Source organism: Cnephaeus nilssonii (assembly GCF_951640355.1).
Source record: "Cnephaeus nilssonii genome assembly, chromosome: 21".
NCBI classification, from domain to species: Eukaryota; Metazoa; Chordata; class Mammalia; order Chiroptera; family Vespertilionidae; genus Cnephaeus; species Cnephaeus nilssonii.
Genome location: NC_137092.1, coordinates 14,915,704 through 14,937,152, shown reverse-complemented (window position 1 = coordinate 14,937,152; position 21,449 = coordinate 14,915,704). Strand labels below are relative to the sequence as shown.

General features: G+C 52.2%; 1 protein-coding gene across 1 annotated transcript in view; it reads right to left on the bottom strand.

Annotated features, from left to right (window-relative positions):
- Positions 1-21,449, bottom strand: part of IL6R (interleukin 6 receptor) — a 44,947-nt gene that overhangs the window by 5,804 nt on the left and 17,694 nt on the right. The window contains exons 4-9 of the mRNA XM_079761108.1: positions 20,782-20,963; positions 20,368-20,534; positions 19,746-19,887; positions 8,126-8,175; positions 6,978-7,044; positions 5,676-5,766 (exon numbers count right to left, since the gene is read on the bottom strand). Of these exons, the coding sequence (XP_079617234.1) occupies positions 5,676-5,766; positions 6,978-7,044; positions 8,126-8,175; positions 19,746-19,887; positions 20,368-20,534; positions 20,782-20,963 (699 nt within the window). The remainder of the gene's footprint in view (positions 1-5,675; positions 5,767-6,977; positions 7,045-8,125; positions 8,176-19,745; positions 19,888-20,367; positions 20,535-20,781; positions 20,964-21,449) is intronic.

The following is a 21,449-nucleotide window of genomic DNA, read 5'->3' as shown; positions in this document are numbered from 1 at the left end:
CAATGTATTTAGAATTCAGAACACAGGGAAATTCTTGTGGTTTGGACCTTTGAAAGGACTGCCTACACCTAGGATGGCGCGGTCGTGAGGGTGGCCACCTGCGTGTGGTGCCCTCGCGGCCGTCCTGGCCAGCTCAATAAATCCTTGCCTGCTTTTTTTAATCAATTAGCAGCCTCCGGTGGTCTTATTTTTGACCCCACAACAGTTCCCAGGTTTGATTCCAGCCAAGGGCACCTGCCTGGGTTGGGGGCTCGATCCCCCAGGAGGGGGCGTGCAGGAAGCAGCCAATCAATGATTCTTTCTCTCACCATTGATGTTTCTATCTCTCCATCTCCCTTCCTCTCTGAAATCAATAAAAATATATTTATTTTTTTAAAAAAATACAAGGCTTGGAGATTTTCCTTGGGTTCCTCTTTATATCGACAGGCTATTCCTGGCCTTGTTGTGATAAATAATTTGATAGTTGGCTCCAAATCTGCACTGGCTCTTAGCCTTTTTTCCAAATGGAATAAACAAGCTATAGAATATTCCAGAGGACTCTGCCAGGCAGGCACGAGGCAGGACGGAGCACAGCAGGATCTCACTGGAGCTGTGCCGGGCCCTCGGATGGAACGCTCCGCCTGCCTGAGAAGACGGAGGACAAAATCATCACGCTCCGGATTCCAAAGTATTCCGACGCTGTGGCCCAGGAATCCCACTTCTGGGAATGTGCCCCAAGGAAAGAACCTACCTCCCTGTGGGAAACACTTTCTGCACAGAGAGGTTCCACCCTGCTTTTCCTCAGAGCAGAGCCACCACCCACATGCCCAGCAGGAGGCTGGGTCAGTGGACGTGGGAACATGTCCCTAATGGAGGAGCCGGCAGCTAAAGAAAGCGAGGCTTACAGGGAATGTGTAATCATGTGGCAAATGCTTACGTTGTAATTAATACTAAATGTAAAAGGCAGGAATCCAGAGTTATAGTTACAGAAAAATCATGGCTACAGAAAAGCCAAACAAGACATTATGTGGAGGAAAAAGACTCAGAGGACATTCAATCACTATGAATTGTTCTTGATCGGGGTACTGATTGCATGGGTGTGTTCACCTTGCGAAAATTCTCGTACAGTCATGACGTGTGCACTTTTCTGCTTGTTTGTTAGCCTTCTAGCACATTTACATTAAAAAAGTTAACCGTGGTTCCTGAGCATCAACCTAGGAACCAAGAGGAACGTTTTTAAATGTTCTACAGCCAAACGTTTTTAAATGTTCATGATCAAGGCACCTGTCTGTGTTGCGGGCTCAATCCCCAGTGTGGGGTGTGCAGGAGGCAGCTGATCAATGATTCTCTCTCATCACTGATGTTTCTCTCTCTCTCCCTCTCCCTTCCTCTCTGAAATCAATAAAGATATACATTTTAAAAATAAAATAAAAATTAACAGTGGTTAGTGGATAAACAAATTGTATTTCTATATAATGAGTGTATTTCCAATAAAAAGGAAATAACTAAAAAAAAAATTTAATAGTGGCTGTCTTTGCATAACGTACACTTTTTTCCTTCTTTCTGTTTGTCAATATTTAGCAAATTGCCAGTATTTAGTAAATAAGCATATATCACAACTTTTAAAAATCTCTATTGACGTTATTTAACCAATACGAAAAGCAGTCTCCATCCTCAGCAACTAAATGGGTAACGGATAAATACGGGCTTTCCTTCTTCTGAAACGTTTTGAGGAGTGAATGAGACACTTTCTAAAAACCACTACGCTCCCAGGGGCTTGAATAAGAGCCAGTCTGAGGGTGCCCACGCCTGACAGGGCTCTGCCCTGGGCAGGGGTCTGAGCAGGGCCGGGGGCTGGAGAGGGCGTGGGGCAGAGAGGAGAAGAAAGCCGAGCGGTCAGACCCCACCTGCACCTCAGCCTCTGCCTTTTACCTCGTGGACATCTTTGAGCTTCAGGACGTTTGCTTAGAGAAAAGGTTCTACAGCCGAACGTTTTTAAATGTTCATAATAACTCTCCCTCTTTCTAGAAAATAAGAAACCAAGGCTTAGGGAGAGAAAGTGACCCCACCCCCCAAGACCACGAGGGTGCCCACAGCACCCAGCCACTTCCCCGGCCCAGGATGCTCCGAGCGTCCCTCTGGCCCCACCACGAAGGTGAGAGAGACTGTGATTTTTTACATATTGGAAGGAGACGACATTCAATACAAAACTCTCTAAATCATTGGCATAGACACATAGGAAGTCCTCACAGTGTCGGCCCATCTATATACTAAAGAGCTAATATGCTAATTAGGCTGAACAGCAGAACAACCGTCTGGATGACCTTCTGGATGAAGCTGGGCCTGCAAGGGCCTGCTGACATAGCCGGGGCTGCGAGGGCCGAGCCCCTTGCACGAATTTCGTGCACTGGGCCTCTAGTTCTAGATAAATGTGCTGAGAGAGAATTCTCTGCTGTGAGAACCCCGTTTCCCCAGCGCAGCGCGGCATGCAATGAAGACAGAAAAGCGCGGGGCCCAGGGAGTAGGGTGGGGAGAACTACCCTGTAAGGCATGACATCCACTGAAGAAGATGGCCCGTCCTTCTGATGGCACACTTGAAGTTTTATAAATTATCCCTGATCCTCGTGGAAAATAGCTAGGAAGATACTTTGCATGAAATGCCAAACAAATGTGTTAAAAAGAAAAACATGGTCCCACGGACTGTAAGGATGTGCCTCACCTGCCCTTCACATCCTGCCTGTTGTGATGTGGCCATCCCAGCGGTCCTGGGGCTCAGCCATTTCGGCAGCTCTGACCTGAGGGACTTGGAGAACAGAGGGGTTTTCATCGCTTGAAGTAACTGGCCTCTTTTCCAGTAAGTTTGCCTCACACGGGCGAGAATGGAAGCTCGCCAGGCTAGGAAATAAATTACTGACATGTTTCCAGCTCTGGGCACCGAGCCCCCAGGGACCCTGGTTGTGTAGCAACCAGCCAGTGTGCAAGCTCCGTCAGCACATTAGCGAACTCGGTCCGCGATGCGCGCTGTGGCCAGTTCCCCACCCCACGCTCCCTGTCAGGGATGCACAGCCCGCCAGGATGGCACTGCCTGTAAATGCAGCCGAAGGTGGGCTGCTAGGACCAACTGGGTCCACCGCTTAGCGGGCAGCAGGCCGGCGTGGCTGGCTGGGACTCTCAGGGCGTGGGTTCTAGTCCTGGCTCTGCTGGTAACAAACCGAGTCCTTAGGCAAGTCATCTGACCTCTTGGGGCTGTTTCCTCACCCGTAACATTAAAGCATTTGACTAAATGACCTCCAATGCCCTATCCCAGTGGTCGGCAAACCGCGGCTCGCGAGCCACATACGGCTCTTTGGCCCCTTGAGTGTGGCTCAGCGGCGTTAGAACCACTTCAAATTAGACTCGCCCAGGCCGAAAACCGACTTCTGCGCATGGGCCACGAAGTTTCAATCGCACTGTACGTGCGGGCGCGCACATGGTATTTTGTGGAAGAGCCACACTCAAGGGGCCAAAGGGCCGCATGTGGCTCTCGAGCCGCAGTTTGCCGACCACTGCCCTATCCAAAGACCAAGCGCTTTGGGTTTAAATCTTGGCCTTGCCATTACTAGCGGTGATCACTCCTCCTCTCAGTTTTAATCTCATCTGTCAAGTGGGAATCATGATATTTACTCCATGGGGCCTGTGATAGGTTAGGAGAAAGGCCTGTTGAAAAAGCTCTAATGATAGAGAAACAGAACACAGAAATACGTGCCTGAGGGCAAGGAATCCCTTCGAAGGCTGTAGAAGGCCCCTGAATGCGGGGGTGGCCTCTCTCTGGCCCAAAATTAAAAGGCAGTGAGTCCTCAGCTTCTCCCAGGAGCTAGCTCCCCTCATTAGGAGCTTCAGCTTTTGCACACACAGCCTTTGGCAAATGTGCTTACTACTTCACTGGAAAATCAGAGGGGAAACAACCCTGAACACACTGCGTCGCCGTCTTGCTAACCTTCCGGCCCAGACCGCCTCATGGTCCAGCTAGTTCAGGGTCACCGTGAGGACCCAGTGAGCTCACCCAGTGAGCTCTCTCTGCCAAGGTCTTACCCTTCCTTCCCCGACCCCCTCACACACCATCTCCCACAATCACCACCTGGAGTCTCCCGAAAGTTACAGGCAAGGTGAGAGGGAGGAGGACAGAGACGTTTCTCCTCCGCCGCGTCATCACGGTAATGAACCTCCACCCAAAGTCAGGGCACAGCCTGGCATCCTGCAGGGCTTCGGCACACGCAGGAGTGTGCGCTCCTGCAGGGACACCGTGAACTCTGGACGCCGTCGTCACTGCCCGGTCAGTGACAGCACGGTTAGCTGATTGCTCTGCAAGCTTGGGCGGGAAGGACAAAACCAATGACCAAATAGAGAGACAGGGATGCATGGGCATGGAGCTGCAGTGGCCAGGGTGCCCACTCGGCCTGTGTCCTAACCATGGCCAGGGGAGAGCATTAGCACCGGGCATTTAAAGACGACCCTCTAGGTTTGCTTGTGTTTTGGTTTTGTCTTTAAATATATTCTTATTGCCCTGACCAGTTTGGCTCAGTGGATAGAGCATCGGCCTGCAGACTCAAGGGTCCCAGGTTCGATTCCGGTCAAGGGCATGTAACTTGGTTGCGGGCACATCCCTAGTAGGGCGTGTGCAGGAGGCAGCTGATCGATGTTTCTCTCTCATCGATGTTTCTGACTCTCTATCCTTCTCCCTTCCTCTATGTAAAAAAATCAATAAAATAAATAAATAAGTTTTTATTGATTTCAGAGAGAGGAAGGGAAAGAGAGAAATATCAATAATGAGAGAATCATCAATCAGCTGCCTCCTGGCATGCCCCCCGACCCCCCCTCACTGGGGATCAAGCCCGCAACCCAGGCATGTGCCCTGACCGGGAATCGAACCGTGACCTCCTGGTTCATAGGTCGACCCGCAACCACTGAGCCACACTGGCTGAGCTAGGTTTGCTTGTTTTGAGACATGGAATAGTCCCCCGGAGGCTGACCAGGCACCGAGATTACTGTGTGCATGCTGATGTTCTCACGTGCTACCTAATCGCCTTAGTACGGGGCTCTGGAGGAAGAGGTCGTGTTCACCTTGCAATCCCAGGGCCTGAAGCTTTCCTTCGGCGCCCAACACTCTCCCTCCGGTTTTCACAACCAGGTTTTCCCGGTGCCGCTCCCTCTCCGGCCACGCCCCGGCCCCTTTCTTCTCACTCCTCCTCCTCCACACTTTCCCAGGTCGGAACCCTGGCACCCACAGGGCACGGGTACTGGCCTTATTCCTCTGCCGTGGCTCCAGCTACCCCCTGCACGCAGCAGCGATCGGAACTGTCTGCCAAGTATGTCCACTGGGGGTTCTCACAGGCGCCTCAGACTCAGTGGTCCCAAACTAGCATCGTAGTTTTTCGCTCCAGCGTTTCCTATTTTAATGTGTGACACACACACACACACACCCCGCCTCAGCCCCATCTGCCCAATTGCCAAAGCCAGAAACTTGAGGGTCAGACTTGACTCCTCCGTCTTCTTCTTTCTCCTCATCTACTGCCATCGAATCTTGTTGATCCTACCTCCGAAATACATCTCGAGTCATTTGTGGCTCTCCCGCTCATGGCCACCGTCCCAGGGCAGGCGAAGCTAGCGAGATAAGAAACAGGCGAACGCCCAGGGCCACCCCCCAGGACCCATCTCACCTCAGGACAACGCCAACGCAGAGGAGCGTCCCGAAGGCCAGGCTTCCTCCGGCCACCAGGAATGTGTACAGCGGTACTGGAGACTCTGGCACTACAGGGGGGAAAGGAGGAGGAGGAGGAGGAGGAGGAGGAGGAGGAGGAGGAGGAGGAGCAGAAGGAAGAGGAAAAAATAAACCACTCAGCTGGTGCTATCAAAAGTCTCCAAGGACCCTCACCCCGGAGGAGGACACAGCTCTGCTCACCAGCAAGCCGCCTGCCCGTGTTTTGGCCAAAGCCCTTCCAGAAGAATCACTCCCAGCAGCGTCTGACAAACCCCGGATCCTGCCACTTGGCAGGAGAGCCACCCCAAGGTCAGAGCTTCTGAGCCCCTGTGGCCAGCCACAGGCTCCCCCTCCCCTTCAGGGTGGCTTTTCTAGGGTGCTCAGCCTGCCCCATAGGCACAGATGGGGGCCAGCAGCAGAAAGCTTTGGGGACCTCACTGATGGCAGCTCCATTGAGGACGATGCCAGGGAGGCCCAGGTGCTTTAAGCCAAGTGTTTGGGTGCAGTGCTCTCCAGGGGGCGTCATCTCTTGCCTGTCTCCCCGCTTGGTAGTCAAGCCCCAGCCATAGGCCCTTCATTCGCTCTTCCACGTGCCATGCTCTCCTCGCCCCCCGGCCCCGCCCCCCGGCCCCTCCACACATGGTCTCGCATCTCCCGCGGAACACTTTCCCCACCGTCACTGCACCCCCTTTCCCTCCAGCCCTCCTTGGCCTTCGGGTCTCGGGTGAGATGAGGACACTTCCTTTGAGCCGTGACCCACTCCAAGCTGGGTAGGTGCCAGCTGTGAAAGAGTTCGCTGATTTGTCCCATCATTCTCGTGGTCCCCTCTTAATACCTTCGCCAACGATATCCAACGTGGGCATGCAAGGCAATAAAAGCATGTCTCCGCCATTGGTCTTCTCCATGAAGCAGACTGGCCCCCTGCCGACATTTCCAAATAAGAAAGCACTTCCTGCCCTGACCGGTTTGGCTCAGTGGATGGAGCGTCAGTCTGCGGACTCAAGGGTCCCAGGTTCGATTCCGGTCAGGGGCATGTGCCTTGGTTGCGGGCACATCCCCAGTGGGGGGGGTGCAGGAGGCAGCTGATCGAAGTTTCTCTCTCATCCATGTTTCTAGCTCTCTATCCCTCTCCCTTCCTCTCTGTAAAAAATCAATAAAATATATATTTAAAAAAAAAAAAAAAGAAAGAAAGCACTTTCTACAGAGTTACAAGCCTTTGGTGCCTCTTGGGCCACAGAAACACAAAACTATCAGCGCTCACCTGGGAAGCCTGTCGTGTTTGTGGGGTAGTTTGAGGAGATGTCGTCGTCTTTGCTGGTAGTAGGTGCCTGTAAAAGACATTTTATAAAAGACATTCCTCACTGTAAGCCCATGTCTGCGGATTCCACCTTCATTCGGGACCCAGCTCAGCACCTCCTCAACCCCCACCTTGTCCCCCCCGCCCCGAAGCCATTCCTTTATCTCATGTACCTCTCCAATTTTGACCTGTCACTTTCAACATCTGCATGATTATTGGCATTATCTGTAGCTACACCTTGCTACTCAAGGTGGGGATTTCTTCCCATCTGCCACTCCACCAAGAGCTTAAGCTGTCCTGGGGGTCTGGTCCAGGGCACAGGCACCACCCCTGACTAGGAAAATCACAGACCAGAATCCTGGGTCCACCACTACTAGCTCTGTGGCTGTGGGCAGATTTCTTAACCCAGGTGGGTGTCCCTGTTCCTCCCCGAATCTCAGTTCACGTAGGATCAGTGAGACAGCAAACGCAAGGCTCAGGGCCTGGGGCCTCGGCGGGCTCTCGGTCAGTCGGTGCCCCTACACCCTGTGCTGGGAGCTCTCTGGCCCAAGGGCCTGGACTTCACCCGGGAGCTGCTTCCGACGGTCCTGGACAGGCGGGCACTGATGATGGGTGAGGTGCCGGACCCGGGCTCCGCCTCTGTGCTGCCCAGCTCCAGGAGCCTGGGGCCTCCCCGCTTAGCGTTTGGGAATTGGGGACCACGGAGGAGAGGCCGTTGGGTGGGAAATTGGATTACTCAAGGATTTGTTTAAGCAGCTTCAGCAGTAATCCTCTTTCCAGATCATTATGACACCAGAGTCCACAGGGAAGGGGCTCGGAGGAACGGAATCGGAGTCGCACGCTAAGCCTTCGGTGGTGTCCCGAAGCTCAGGGTGAAAGAGCATCCGCTGACAGCTTTGTGAGCCAGCCCCACGCGGCTCTACGCTTCACAAAAGCCCCGGATCGAGAACTGCCCCTGCCCAGTCTTACAGAGCCTTCGAAAGGACACAGAGTTTGCCCACAGCCGCACTGCCAGGAAGTGGCAGAGCTGGGACTTAAACTAAATTCTGTCTGGTGCCAGGCCACAACACTAACCGACAGGTGTTGACCCTTGGACAAGAACACGAGCTCACCTTCGTGGAGGACACCTCCACCGTGGGCGCGGTTGAGAAGCTCGTGGGTTCTGTGGACAGAAGAAGTATTATTAACGATTCATGGACCCTGGAGTCCTGTCTGATGGGCCGCAGAAGCAGAATAAAGTTCATCACAATGTTATTTAAAAGGGCATCATGTTGCCCAGCCGGCGTGACTCAGAGGTTGAGCTGCAACCTATGAACCAGGAGGTGACGGCTTTATCCCCAGTCGGGGGCGTGCAGGAGGCAGCCAATCAGTGACTCTCTTTCATCATTGATGTTTCTATCTTTCTCTCTCTCACTCTCCCTTCCTCTCTGAAATCAATTTTTTTTAAAAATGTTTTTTAAATAAATAAAAGGGCACAATGTTGGAATTAACCAAATACTCAACCATAAGGGTCTAGCTACATAAATGACGATGTAACCATATTTTATAACCGCTTTTTTAAAAAATTGATCCCAGAGAGGGGAAGGGAGGGAAGGAAGAAGAGAGCGAGACATCACCGTGAAAGAAAAACATCCATTGGTTGCCTCCAGCATGTGCCCTGACTGGGGATCAAACCCACAACCTGGGTATGTTCCCCGACCGGGACTCGAACCCACCACCTCCTGGTGCATGAGATGATGCTCTAACGCACTGGGTCCCCCGGCCAGGGCTACTGCGATAGCTTTAAAAAGTATTTTAGACAAATGTTGAGGACGTGCTACAAAGTCATATGAAAAACGCAAGGCAAGACAAAAATCCAAATAGTTGGATCCAAAATTTTTAAGGAAACGTATCTATGTCATCATTTATTGTATATCACATTACATACCATACTATATAGTCACACACAGGAAGAAAAAATCTGGAAGGCTACACATCACCAGAGGTAAGCTCTGTTACCATGTTAATTACGACGGCTCGCTAACACTGACAAAGGCCCGGACGAGAGAACTGCAGCCGGCTGCTCCCGGCCCGGCTGCGGGCGAGCTCTGTGTCCTTCTGAAGCCCGCCCTCCCCGCCCCCCCCCCCCCCCCCCCGCCCGCTTTCCTGACACGCAGGAACGTCGCTACGAGAGTAAACCCTGAGAGTTCTCGTCACAAGGTGACATGTGTTCCCTCCTTTCCCTTCTCCTTTTTCTTTTCTTTTTATGGCACCTACATGGGACGAAGGATTCAGCTAAACCTACTGTGGCAATCACGTCACGATGTGTGTCCATCACACCATCACGCTGTCTGCCTTACACTTACACAGCGACGCGTGGCAATTCTTTCTCAATAAAACTGGGGAATTTTCAATAAAATTAAAAAATAAAAACGTGTTCATTTCTTTCTAGGCACCTTTCCGCAATACAAAGTATTTATCAGCCCAGCCGGCGTGGCTCAGTGGTTGAGCACTGACCTGTGAACCAGGAGGTCAGGGCACATGCCTCAGTCCCATCCCCCATGTGGGGCGTGCAGGAGGCAGTGGGTCAATGATTCTCTCTCATCATTGATGTTTCTCTCTCTCTCCTTCACCCTTCCTCTCTGAAGTATATATATATATATACACACACACACACACACACACACACACATATATATATATATATATACACACACACATATATATATATATACATATATTATATATATGTATACAGATATATAGGTATATAGATATATATATTTAAAGTATTTAACATAAACAACAAGTTCTCATCCTCCTGGGTGGATTTCGTACACTTTGCTCGAGAAGCGGCAGGGACCCGGGCTCCCTCTCGAGGTCCCTCCCCTCCATGGGAACTGTTTCTGCAGAAACCTCCAGGGCAGCAGGAAGCCAAGAACCAAAGAGCGCGTGTGACCTGAGGCCCGGCTCAGCAGCAAGCGTGGGCCCGAGGGACCAGGAGCTGAAACAGGACTGGCCATGTGTAGAGCGCTCTGAAGTTTAAAAGCATTTTCTTTCCAGCTTATCATTTCTCCATCAAGAAGTTAAAAACTCCAGAGAAATGGTTAACACAAAGATGTCCAGCCTCCCTGAGCAGAAAGCAAAATAACTAGTAAGCGGTGGAGGAGAGGGTGCCCTCCCCCGGACAGAACACCACCCACTGGAGGGGACATCCGAGCATGTTCATGCCTCCTTCCCATGGTGCAGAGAGGAAACAGAGGCCCAGAGAGGGAGAGCAACTTGCCCGAGGTCACACAGCAAGTGAGCCCCAAGTCAACCAAGAATAAACGGGAAGAACCCTTGTTCTTATTCCTTTGTGTTCCTCCTCCCAGCCGAGCCCAGCAAAGGACGGACTCACAGCGGAAAGTGACTGAAGGAGGGAATGGGGGGTAAGAGGGCGCTAGAATGAAAGCAAACACCAGGAGAAGGGGCAGCACTCCTTAGAAAACATGGCTGACCATGGATGGCCATTCAGGCCAGTGGTTCCCAAACCCAGCCATGCTCAGCCTTTCCTGTGGCCTTTCAGGCTCCACCCTTGACCCATGGCCTCAGAATCTTGGGGATAGGATCCAGACATCAGGGTTTTTAAAAGACTCCCCAAACCGGAGAGATGTTTTAGGAAGAAAGAGAGACCTGTATAGTTTCTACCCTCAGCTCTGACCCCCATCATGGCATGTGGTCCAGAGGAGGGTGTTTTACCTTTGGCGACTCGGTTTCCCAGGGGCAAAGTGGGGGTTTTAGTTTGGTATTACTTCAAATAACCCAGGAATGTCACCAGAACGAATAAAAGTCTTCTAATGCAGAATAAAACTGTCTTACATAACAGGACTTTTTAAAGATCTCCCTAGATGACCATGGAGGCCCCTAATTCAGACCATTTTGTCCCAAGACGGAAAGTGGAGCAACTTTTACATCATTATTAATAATCATTTCCACTTCCCAGATGAAGGAACTGGGGCTCAAAGGAGATAAGATTAATAAGGCTAATAGCATGCTAATAAAATACCACTAATATTCCTAGCACCAACATTTTGAGGGTAACTCCACGCCAGTTCCAAATGGCTCATTTGCCTGCATCATCATCCCATTTCGCCCTCACAGCGTCACACGAGGCTGGCACTATTACCCCCATTTTACAAAGACACGGAGACTCACAAAGGCTGTGGGAAGTTGTTAGCACTGAGGAGCACATTCCTTTTCGGTTTAGACAAAAGTGCTTTATATTTCTCCTCACGGATTTTGTATTTCCTAATGCCTCACTTCACTGGAATGTTGGGTGAAAGAGGGGAAGGAACTATGATTCACTGCCCCCTGTGTACTGTTATCCTATATAATAAAAGCCTAATATGCAAATTGACCATCACTCCAACACACAAGATGGCCACCCCCATGTGGACACAAGATGGCCACCACAAGATGGCCAGCAGGGGAGGGGAGTTGTGGGCGATCAGGCCAGCAGGGGATAGCAGTTGGGAGGGACCAGGCCTGCAAGGGAGGGCAGTTGGGGGTGACCAGGCCTGCAGGGGAGGGCAGTTGGGGGGGATCGGGCTGGAAGGGGAGGGCAGTTAGGGGTTACCAGGCTGGAAGGGGAGGGCAGTTAGGGTCAACCAGGCTGGCAAGGGAGGGCAGTTGGGAAGGACCAGGCTGGCAGGGGAGGGCAGTTGGGAGGGACCAGGCCTGCAAGGGAGGGCAGTTGGGGGCAATCAGGACTGTAGAGGAGGGCAGTTAGGGGTGACCAGGCTGGCAAGGGAGGGCAGTTAGGGGTGATTGGGCCAGCAGGGCAGGGAAGTTGGGGTGACCAGGCCTGCAGAAGAGGACAGTTAGGGGTGACCAGGCTGGCAGGGGAGGGCAGTTAGGGGTGACCAGGCCATCAGGGAAGGGCAGTTAGGGATAACCAGGCCGGCAGGGGAGGGTAGTTAAGGGTGACCAGGCCTGCAGGAGAGGAGAGTTAGGGATGACCAGGACAAGAGGGGAGGGCAGTTAGGGGCAATCAGGCCAGCAGGGGAGGAGAGTTAGGGATGACCAGGACGTCAGGGGAGGGCAGTTAGGTGCAATCAGGCCAGCAGAGGAGCAGTTAGGCGTCGATCAGGCTGGCAGAGGAGTGGTTAGGGGGTGATCAGGCTGGCAGGTAGAAGCGGTTAGGGGCAATCAAGCAGGCGAGCGGTTGGGAGCCAGCAGTCCTGCATTGTGAGAGGGATGTCAACTGCCCCTAAATAGGCAGTTGGTCATTCCTTGAGGGGTCCCAGATTGGAGAGGGTGCAGGCTAGGCTGAGGGACACACACACACCCCCGTGCATGAATTTCATGCACCAGGCCTCTAGTATTTGTAATAAAACTAGAGGCCCGGTGCATGAAATTTGTGCATGGGTAGGGTCCCGAGGCCTGGCCGGTGATCTGGGCCTTCCAGCTGCTGGCCGGGGCCTCCCTTCATTCCGCACCACCCCCTGGTGGTCAGCACATGTCATAGCGAGCGATTGAACTCCTGGACTCCTGCGGGGACACTCTGCATATTAGCCTTTTATATATATAGATGAATGAATGACCGTACTCTAATAAATGAGATTAATAGAAGACCATGTGTGAGTTGTGAGATTTTTTTTTCTATACGCGATTCTAAAACAAGAAACTTTTTTCCATTAATTTGAAAATTAGTTTGGGTTTACTTGCTTGAGTTTTGGAATACAGAGATTCAATATAAAAGGCGGCAGAGACCTTCTTCATGCAAGATGTGTAACCTTGGTCAAGACCCTTAACCTCGTTTTAGTCCTTGTTTCTTCATTTCTAAGCAAGGGGGTGGCTTCCTCCTACACAGATCACCCGAGATCACACACTAAAAGCGCCTAACACTGGCCCGGAACACAGTAATATTTGTTTAAAAACTGGCCCAACTCTCAAAATTAGGAACAGAGAACACAGTAACTTCTGGGCTGTAATGTACAGCATGGTGACTATAGTTAATAACACTGTATTGTATATTCGAGAGTTGCTAAGAGAGTCAATCATAAAAGTTCTCATCACAAGAAAAAGAATTTGTAACCACTTGTGGCGATGGATTAAGTAAACTTACTGTGGTGATCAGTTCACAATATATACATATATCAAATCATATTGTACACCCCAAAGTACAGTATTATAGGCCCATTATCCTATATAATAAAAGGGTAATATGCAAATCGACCAAACAGCGGAACAACCGGTCGCTATGATGCGCACTGACCACCAGGGGACAGGCGCTCAACACAGGAGCTGCCCCCTGGTGGTCAATGCCCTCCCACGGGGCAGGGATGGGGAGAGACCAGGACACACACAGGCCGAGCACCCACAACGCCTTCCACTCCGCACATGCTCACTTCCTCCCTTGGCCTCACACCTTCCTTCACACCCTGCAAACCACCAACCAGAAAGTTAATCATTGCTCCACCATTCGAGGGGGAAAAATAAAAACCTCAGGAGGAGCTGACAGCCTCCCAGTGGGGTCCCAACACCCCCAGGATGGTCTGTAGACAGGTCTACTGGCCTGAGGCCAAAGGAGAAACATCCAGAAAAGGCAAGGTGGATACCTCATTGAAGTAAGGTTGCCAAAGTGTCCTTCATTCTGAGCTTATGCTCATTTCATCCTCTCTTTTATGAAATAACTAGAGGCTCGGTGCACAAATTTGTGCACGGGTGGAGCTGATCAGGCGGGCCGGCAGGGGGGATGCAGGCCTTTGGCCGGCCGGCCCCCGCACCCGCCCCCCATTGAACTCCTGGTCAAATGGACAATTTGCATATTAGCCTTTTATTATATAGGAAAGGAGGATGGTGATGGTAAATAGCCACAACTATTTTTTTCCTTAATTGTTTAATTTTATGTCCTTACTTAACAAAATTAAAAGTTGATGACCTTAGCCCAAGCTGGATGACTCCGTTGGTTGTGGGTTCGATTCCCAATCAGAGCACATACCTCGGTTGTGGGTTCAATCCCCAGTTGGGGGAGGTATGGGAGGCCACCAATCCATGTTTCTCTCCGTCTTTCTCCCTCACTCTAAAATCAAGTAACATACCCTCGGGGGAGGATTTTTTAAAAAGTTGATGACCTTCCTGGGTCCTTTCTGAGATGGTACAGACCCGTGAAAAGGAACCTCTGAGCTATGCAGACAGGTGGGGCAGGCAGCGAGGACGCAGGAGGAGGTGATGCAGAGATGAGCTGGATGGAAGAGGGAGCTGACCAGAGGACTATGTGGCATGAGGACCGAAGGACATGGTGTGAAGCTGGGCCAGGCTCAGTCCAGCTGGAGGCAATGAGGTAAGTGAAGGGGAGCCAGGCACGCGGCCGAGGCCCAAGGAGGCCTTCTGCACACGCTCAGGAGTTTGAACTTCACGGGAAAAGTGACGGGGAGCCGTGGCTGTGGGGGGTGGGGGGGAGGGGATGACAGATGCAGGCTAATAGTGATTTGGAAAGATGCCCGCAGCAGTGGAGTGGTGTGGCTCACACAGGGACAGGAGCTCAATGAGGAGGGGCCGTTGTCAAATGCGCTCCCAGCAGGGGAAGGCCAGCGGGTTTAGTGGATAATACAGGGTGGGGCAAAAGCAGGCTCACAGTGGTGAGTCCGTGAAACACAGTTTAGTCTTATTATTATTATTATTATTCATTAATTACTGCATTATTTTCCATATGAACAAAAAGCCTACTTTTGCCCACCCCTGTATATAGCTCCCCTGGGATCCAGGCCAGGGAAACCCACCTACCTGGAGAGGCCCCAGCCCTGGCCTCGGGGCACCCCAAACCTCTAGCACCTCCTTCAACCCCTGGGATTCCCAAAAAATGGGTCCACTCTGATCTCTGCCTGTCACACATAGTCCTCATTCTTTTCTGGGTGTAGGTGAGCAGGGCATGAAGCAAAGTGAAAGGGATTTGTTAGGAGCAAGAAATAACCCCCTTATGTCCAATGGGCTTTTCCCAGGCACCCTGCCCCACTTTGCAAAGGGGGGGACCCCAGACTCACTTGGTGCCCGTCGTTTCTGGAGAGAGCTACTGACCAGCTGCCCTGTCAGTAACCTCTTCTGCCTGCCCTGCCCTGCCCTGCCCTCAGGGACAGCCTCAGTGAGTCACCGCCACAGGTGCTGTCAGCAGTCACCTGCCTTTGCTGGCTGGAGCCGGGACCCCAAGACCTATGACTCAGTGCCCTGCCCTCCAAAAGGGGCATCTCCCTGGGAATATAGCCCGTGTGCAGCCAGGCCCCAGCCTCAAGGGGGCAGCACCGCTGAAGCCCGGCTCATCAGCCCCCGCCTCAGCGGGGTGGAGGATGGGGGGTAGAGGGGCGAGGGGAGCAGCTGGTTTCGCTCTTGGGGATATATTCACCCCTGGGGCTTTGAAGATCCCCCCCAGAAGCACACATGTACAGGATGGGGAGTTCAAACGCTTCAGCTGCTTATGGGAGAAGAAGCCAAGTGTTCTGACGGAGCTCACAGGGTCACTCCAGCCAAGTCTCAGAAGCACAGTGACCCGAGGCTGGAAAGCCAGAGGCGGTGCCCCTGCTGTATCACCTCCCACAGCGGGGGGGGGGGGGGGGGGGACATCAACAACTTAAACAGGAACATCACAGAGGAGACCAGCTTCAGGGGAAGGTGCACAGACAGGTGAGGAACCCACCAACCCGCCGCAAACAGCCTGGGAACGGAGGCCCACGCAGACGCAGATCCTCTGGGAACTCCAGAAGAACTCAGAGAGCCGGCTAGCAGACTTGTCAGGGGTGACCCCAGAGGGCGAGGCCCAGTGAGGCCAGAGTTGTTCACATAAGAAAGAACTTCCTACTTAAATAGACATTTCTGCAAAAGGGATAAACAAGTGGCCGATGAGCGCATGAAAAGAGGCTCAAGGTCACTCTTCATTATGAAAATGCAAATCAGAACTACAATACCACTTCACACACATGGGGATGGCTACTGTCAAAAACAAACAAACAAAAAACAGAAAGTAAGAAGTGCCAGCCAGCATGTGAAGGAATTGGAACCCTGTGCATTGCTGGCAGGAATGTAAAATGGTGCAGCCACTTGGAAAACAGGATGGCAGTTCCTCAAAAACTTAAAAATGAATTATCATGCCCTGGCCGTCATTGTGGCTCAGTTGGTTGGGCGTCGTCCCATGCACCAAAAGGTTGCCAGTTCAATTTCCCGGTCAGGGCTCGATGCCCAGTAGGGGGTGTGCAGGAGGCAGCCAATTGATGTTTCGCTCTCACATAGCTCTCACATCAAAGTTTATCTCTCCCTCTCCCTCTCCCTGGCTCTCTCTCTAAAAATCACTTAAACATGCAAATAAAAAGGAATTACCAAGTGAATTCCACTTCTAGGTTTATACCCAAAAAAGAATTAAAAGGAGGGACCCGAACAGATCTCCTGACTCCCATGTTCATAGCAGCATTGTTCCCAATAGTCAAAAGGTGGAAGCCACCCAGAGGTCTGTCCGTCCAGAGAGGAACAGGCAGACAAAATGTGACACACACACCACGAGCTATCGCTCAGCCTCACAAAGGGAGGAAATTCTGACATTTTACAACATGGATGAATCTGGAGGGCACTCTGCTAAGAGGAATACACCAGACACAACAGAAGACAAATACTGTGATTCTACTTACACGAGGTACCTACAATATCAAACTCAGAGGCAGAGAGTAAAATGATGGCTGTTAGGGACTGAGGGAGGGGGAATGGAGAGTTAGTGTTTATGGGCACAGAGTTTCGGTTCTGCAAGATGAAACAAGCTCTGAAGATGGATGGTGGTGATGGTTGCGCAACAATGTGAAAGTCCTCAATGCCACGGAACTATATATACTTAAAAATGGTTAAAATAGGAAAGTTTAAGTTACGCATATTTTTACCACAATTCAAAAAAAAATTTTTTTTAAGGAACAAAGGACTGACAAAAACAGGATTTCTTAGAGCTGTTTGTGGCGATCTACATTCGGTGGCTGGAATACAAGGGAGGCGGGCATCCGCCTGTATCCGGGACACTTCCTCTGAGCAATGTTGTAATTAACGTTCTTGCCTCACAAAGGGCTCCCAAGGCCACAGTCATGTTCGGTATTCGCGGAGCGAGTGCGCCGTGGTTCAAAGAGGGTGCAAATCAAAGACAACCAGGATGAGGTCCACACAACCTAGCCCGAAGGGTGCTGTCGTTCATTTAAATGCTTTTCCTCCGGAAGACAGAGCAGTGAGGCCTCCCTCCTGATCCACGTCCAAGGGGAAAAGGAGCTTTGAAGAAAAGGGTCCAGTGGAAAGCTGCCTCCACTCTTGCCGGCCAGGAGCCGGGGAAAGCGCCAACCAAGATCGGAGCCTAGCCAAAGCCGGTTTGGCTCAGTGGATAGAGCGTCGGCCTGCAGACTGAAAGGTCCCAGGTTCGATTCCGGTCAAGGGCATGTACCTTGGTTGCAGGCACATCCCCCGTGGGGGGTGTGCAGGAGGCAGCTGATCGATGTTTCTCTCTCATCGATGTTTCTAGCTCTCTATCCCTCTCTCCCTTCCTCTCTGTAAAAAATCAATAAAACATATTTAAAAAAAAAAAAAAATCGGAGCCTGCACTCGAGGTCATGTGCGGCCCAGCCCGCCCCGCTGGCTCTCCCAGGACAAGGAAGACAAGGATACCCAAACTGCAAAGCCAGGTTCGAGGCAACAGCATCACATCACAGCATCCATCCGGGGGGAGCATGTGCAGCCTCCACATAAAGTCCTCTCCCTGGGCCTGGGGCCAGCGGAGGAGGAGGGGGCAGGGGTGCGGACAGGCCTGGGCAATGGATGTCACTTCCATCTTTCCCTTTTGATCCAGGCACACTCACCTGACGAGTATTTTACTCTTTTTAAATTGCTGAGTGTTTAAGAACGACGGGTTTGGTTCATGGCACTGCACAGGCTGAAGAGATCGGACAGGGAAACAAGCCTGGGAGTCCTTCTCCACTAACACTGGGGGCTGCACGGCAAAGGGTGGTCAGCTCGCCATCTCCGAAAGCATTCAAGCCGAGGAGGGTGGCCACTCTCTGGGCTGTGGTCAGAGCGATTCCTGCCCTGGGTCTAGGTCTGCTAAATCCTCATCTTTCATAGGAAAGAGTCAAAAGATAATGTCTCAAGCCCTAACCGGTTTGGCTCAGTGGATAGAGCATCGGCCTGCGGACTCAAGGGTCCCAGGTTCGATTCCGGTCAAGGGCATGTACCTTGCTTGCGGACACATCCCCAGTGGGGGGTAGCTGATAGATGTTTCTAACTCTCTATCCCTCTCCCTTCCTCTCTGTAAAAAATCAATAAAATATATTAAAAAAAAAAAAAAAAGATAATGTCTCAAATCGTCTTCTCGGAAAAACAGACCAACAGCCATATTAGGTTGTTGTTCAGCGTTGAGGAGGGGGCCAAAGAAGAAATATCAACAGAAGGCCAAGCGGCTTCCTCCAGAAAGCAGGACTGGACATGGGCAGGGGTGGGGCGAGGGACACTGGCTGTTAGAAGCCCTTCTTTGCTTCTTTGCCTTGGGCAAGTATTCATTTGATGAAAATTTTAAAAGTTAAAAAAAAAAATTCCAGTGGTGGCCCGGCTGGGTGGCTCAGTTGATTGGAGTGTCATCCCGTACACCAAAAGGTCGTGGGTTTGATTCCTGGTCAGGGCACATACCTAGGTTTTGGTTTGATCCCCAGTAGAAGAGGCAACTGGTTGATGTTTCTCTCTCACATCCATGTCTCTCTCTCTCTCTCTCTCTCTCTCTCTCTCTCTCTCTCTCTCTCTCAAATCAATATAAACATTTTTTAAAATTCCCATGGGTTAAAACAAACAAACATTAATCATGCAATTATTAAATAATGCATTTCCAAAAATATTTAATAACATGGAAATGCACACAATATTTTATATAATTTTAACATATATAAAATTCACACACACAAAGGAAAGAAGTATACTAAAATGTTCTCACTGGTTTTCTCTAGCTGGGAAAATACCATTGGTAATTATTCTTCATATTTTTTTTCTGGAATTTTTCATGTTCTATAAACACACTTATTTCAATCATTCCTCTCAAAGGCCATTATTACTACCTTTAACATCTCTTTTTGTTTTTATTTACTTATTTTTAAATATTTTTATTGAGTTTTAGAGAGAGAGAGGAAGGGAGAGGGGGAGAGAGAAACATCGATGTGAGAGCGGAACATCAACTGTCTGCCTCCTGCACGCCCCCTACACACCCCGGGCATGTGCCCTGACCTGTCACTGAACCAGCCGCCTTTTGGTGCAGGGATGACGCCCAACCAACGGAGCCACACTGGCCAGGGCCTTTCACATCTTTTTTTGTTGTTTTTTTTGTAAAAAGCACTAGTAACCGTGGTAAATTAAATATAGCTACAAATTCTTTGCGGCTCCCGCCATCGAGTTGTGAAATGATTTCCCCTCCTTGAGTCTGGGCCGGCCTCCTGCAAGGCGCCAGGCTCCGGGGAGAACCCAGGGTCCCCGCCACCTGCCAGCACCAACCGTCAGACACGTGAGGGAGGCGCCTAGGGTCCCGCAGGCCTGATGCGACCTCACCTGCCGTCCCAGGCAAGACCAAAGGAGCGCGGCCTCGCTGACTCATCTCCAAACTCTTGAGCAGATCAATGGTTTCTGTTTTACCCCGAGTTTGGGGGTGACTTGTTATATAGCAACAGGTGGCTGATACAGCAGCCAAGCGGAAACATCCCTTCCCTGCCCACCAGCTCCTACCTGTCCAGGGGGTGCCCAGGACCTCCTGGCTCCACTCGCTCCACAGGCCGTGCCCAAATTCCTCCCGGGCGCGCAGCTGCACCACGTGCCTCCTGCCACTCCAGGCATCACGGATGGTGCAGTGATACTGGAGCTCCTTGACCTGAGGGCAGAGGCACGTTACTCGCCACAGGGACACGGATGCCCTTGGCTGCCCCGCCCTTCAGCGCTCCCTCTCTCGGGTCTAGTGGGTGACTCGGCTGGGCATAGCTTCTCCCCAAGGCTGCCGTCACCCCGGCGGCTCAGAAACACGGGTGCCCTCTGGGCCAACACGGGCAGAAGCTGGAAGTCACCGCCCCACCCGCGTGCTCCGTGGGACCCTGCCAGCCACGCCCCGACATGCTCACAGCCCCACTCGCTTCCCAGGTCACTCCGCTCTCGCGGATAGGCCCATGGAGGGGAGGTTTTCATTTCCCTGTCATAGCGGATGCCGCCATTTCAGAAAGGCCCGGAGACTTCTCCGGAGCCATGCAGGTGGTGAGTGCGGAACAGGACCCAGAAGCCACTGCTTTCTTTCCGGCAGCCTTTCTCCTGCCCCTCGGCAGCCAGGGGCACTTTCCTATCCCGGAGGAAGAGAAGTTACCATCCATGTGGTGAATGTCTTGGACCGTTCGGCCCGGTATCGGAGCTCAAACTGCAGCCTGTAGAAATAGGAATTCCAGGAGGGCGGGTCTTGCCAGGTGACCGTGAGCCAGCGGGGGTTTCGGTCCACGGCGGTGACCGTGATGTTGACGGGTGGGTCGGGTCGCACTGTGGGAAAAGGATGCGCTCGTGTGGCGGCAAGTGTGGGGCCGAGGAAAGACACCCCCCCCCACCCCCCGAGACTGTGCAAACCCCCACAGCAGGATGCCACCCCGGCCCCGAGCACTTCCCCTGCTCCCCTGTAGCCCACAGGCCCCAGCTCACCCAACCCTCGCCCAGCCCCCCCCTGCCCCTCCGAGAAGCCGAGCGGGAAGCAGCTGGAAGGGGTCGAGGAGGCGTGGGAGAGCTTACGTACGGATTCCGTAACCCTCAAATGTGTGGGGTCTGCTGGACTTGCTGCCAGCACTGTTGGCCACGCACAGGGACACGATGTAGAAAGAGTTGTCTCCCTCGGGGACGGCCAGCTGGCAGGAGAACTTCTGGGACTCCCGGGAATACTGGCACGGCTCCTGGGAGTCTTCCGCCGGACCGTGCTGGCTGCCGACACAACACAAGGGCAGCCCACGCTCAGATTCTGGGAGGACTCGGGACTCGGGAGGGGAGAGGCCGGGGCGAGAGGGGTGGGGCTCTGCAGGCTGGCCCTACGGCTGAGTCCCGGCTCCACGCCTGGTGGCTCTTGCTACTTTGAGGAAATTATCCTCTCCGAGCCTTTGTTTGCTCACCTGAAAATGGGAATATTAGTAGTACCTGCCTGGTGGGAGTTGGTTAGGGTTCACTGAAAAATGAGTGTAAAACATCGAGCTGGGGCCCATGGGTCCAAGGTGCTGAAGGGGGGTGCACTCTGCCAGGTCCTGTGCTCCCTGACCTCAGGCCTGCTGGCGAGCCACGGGAGAGGGAGCGGGGGGGGGGGGGGGGGGGGCAGGGTCGGGGGGGGGGGGCAGCCAGGAGAACGGCCATCCAGAAGTAGAGCGTGCCGGGGGTTCGAAGGAGGTAGCATTTCTGGCAGGTGAGCCCAGAAAAGAA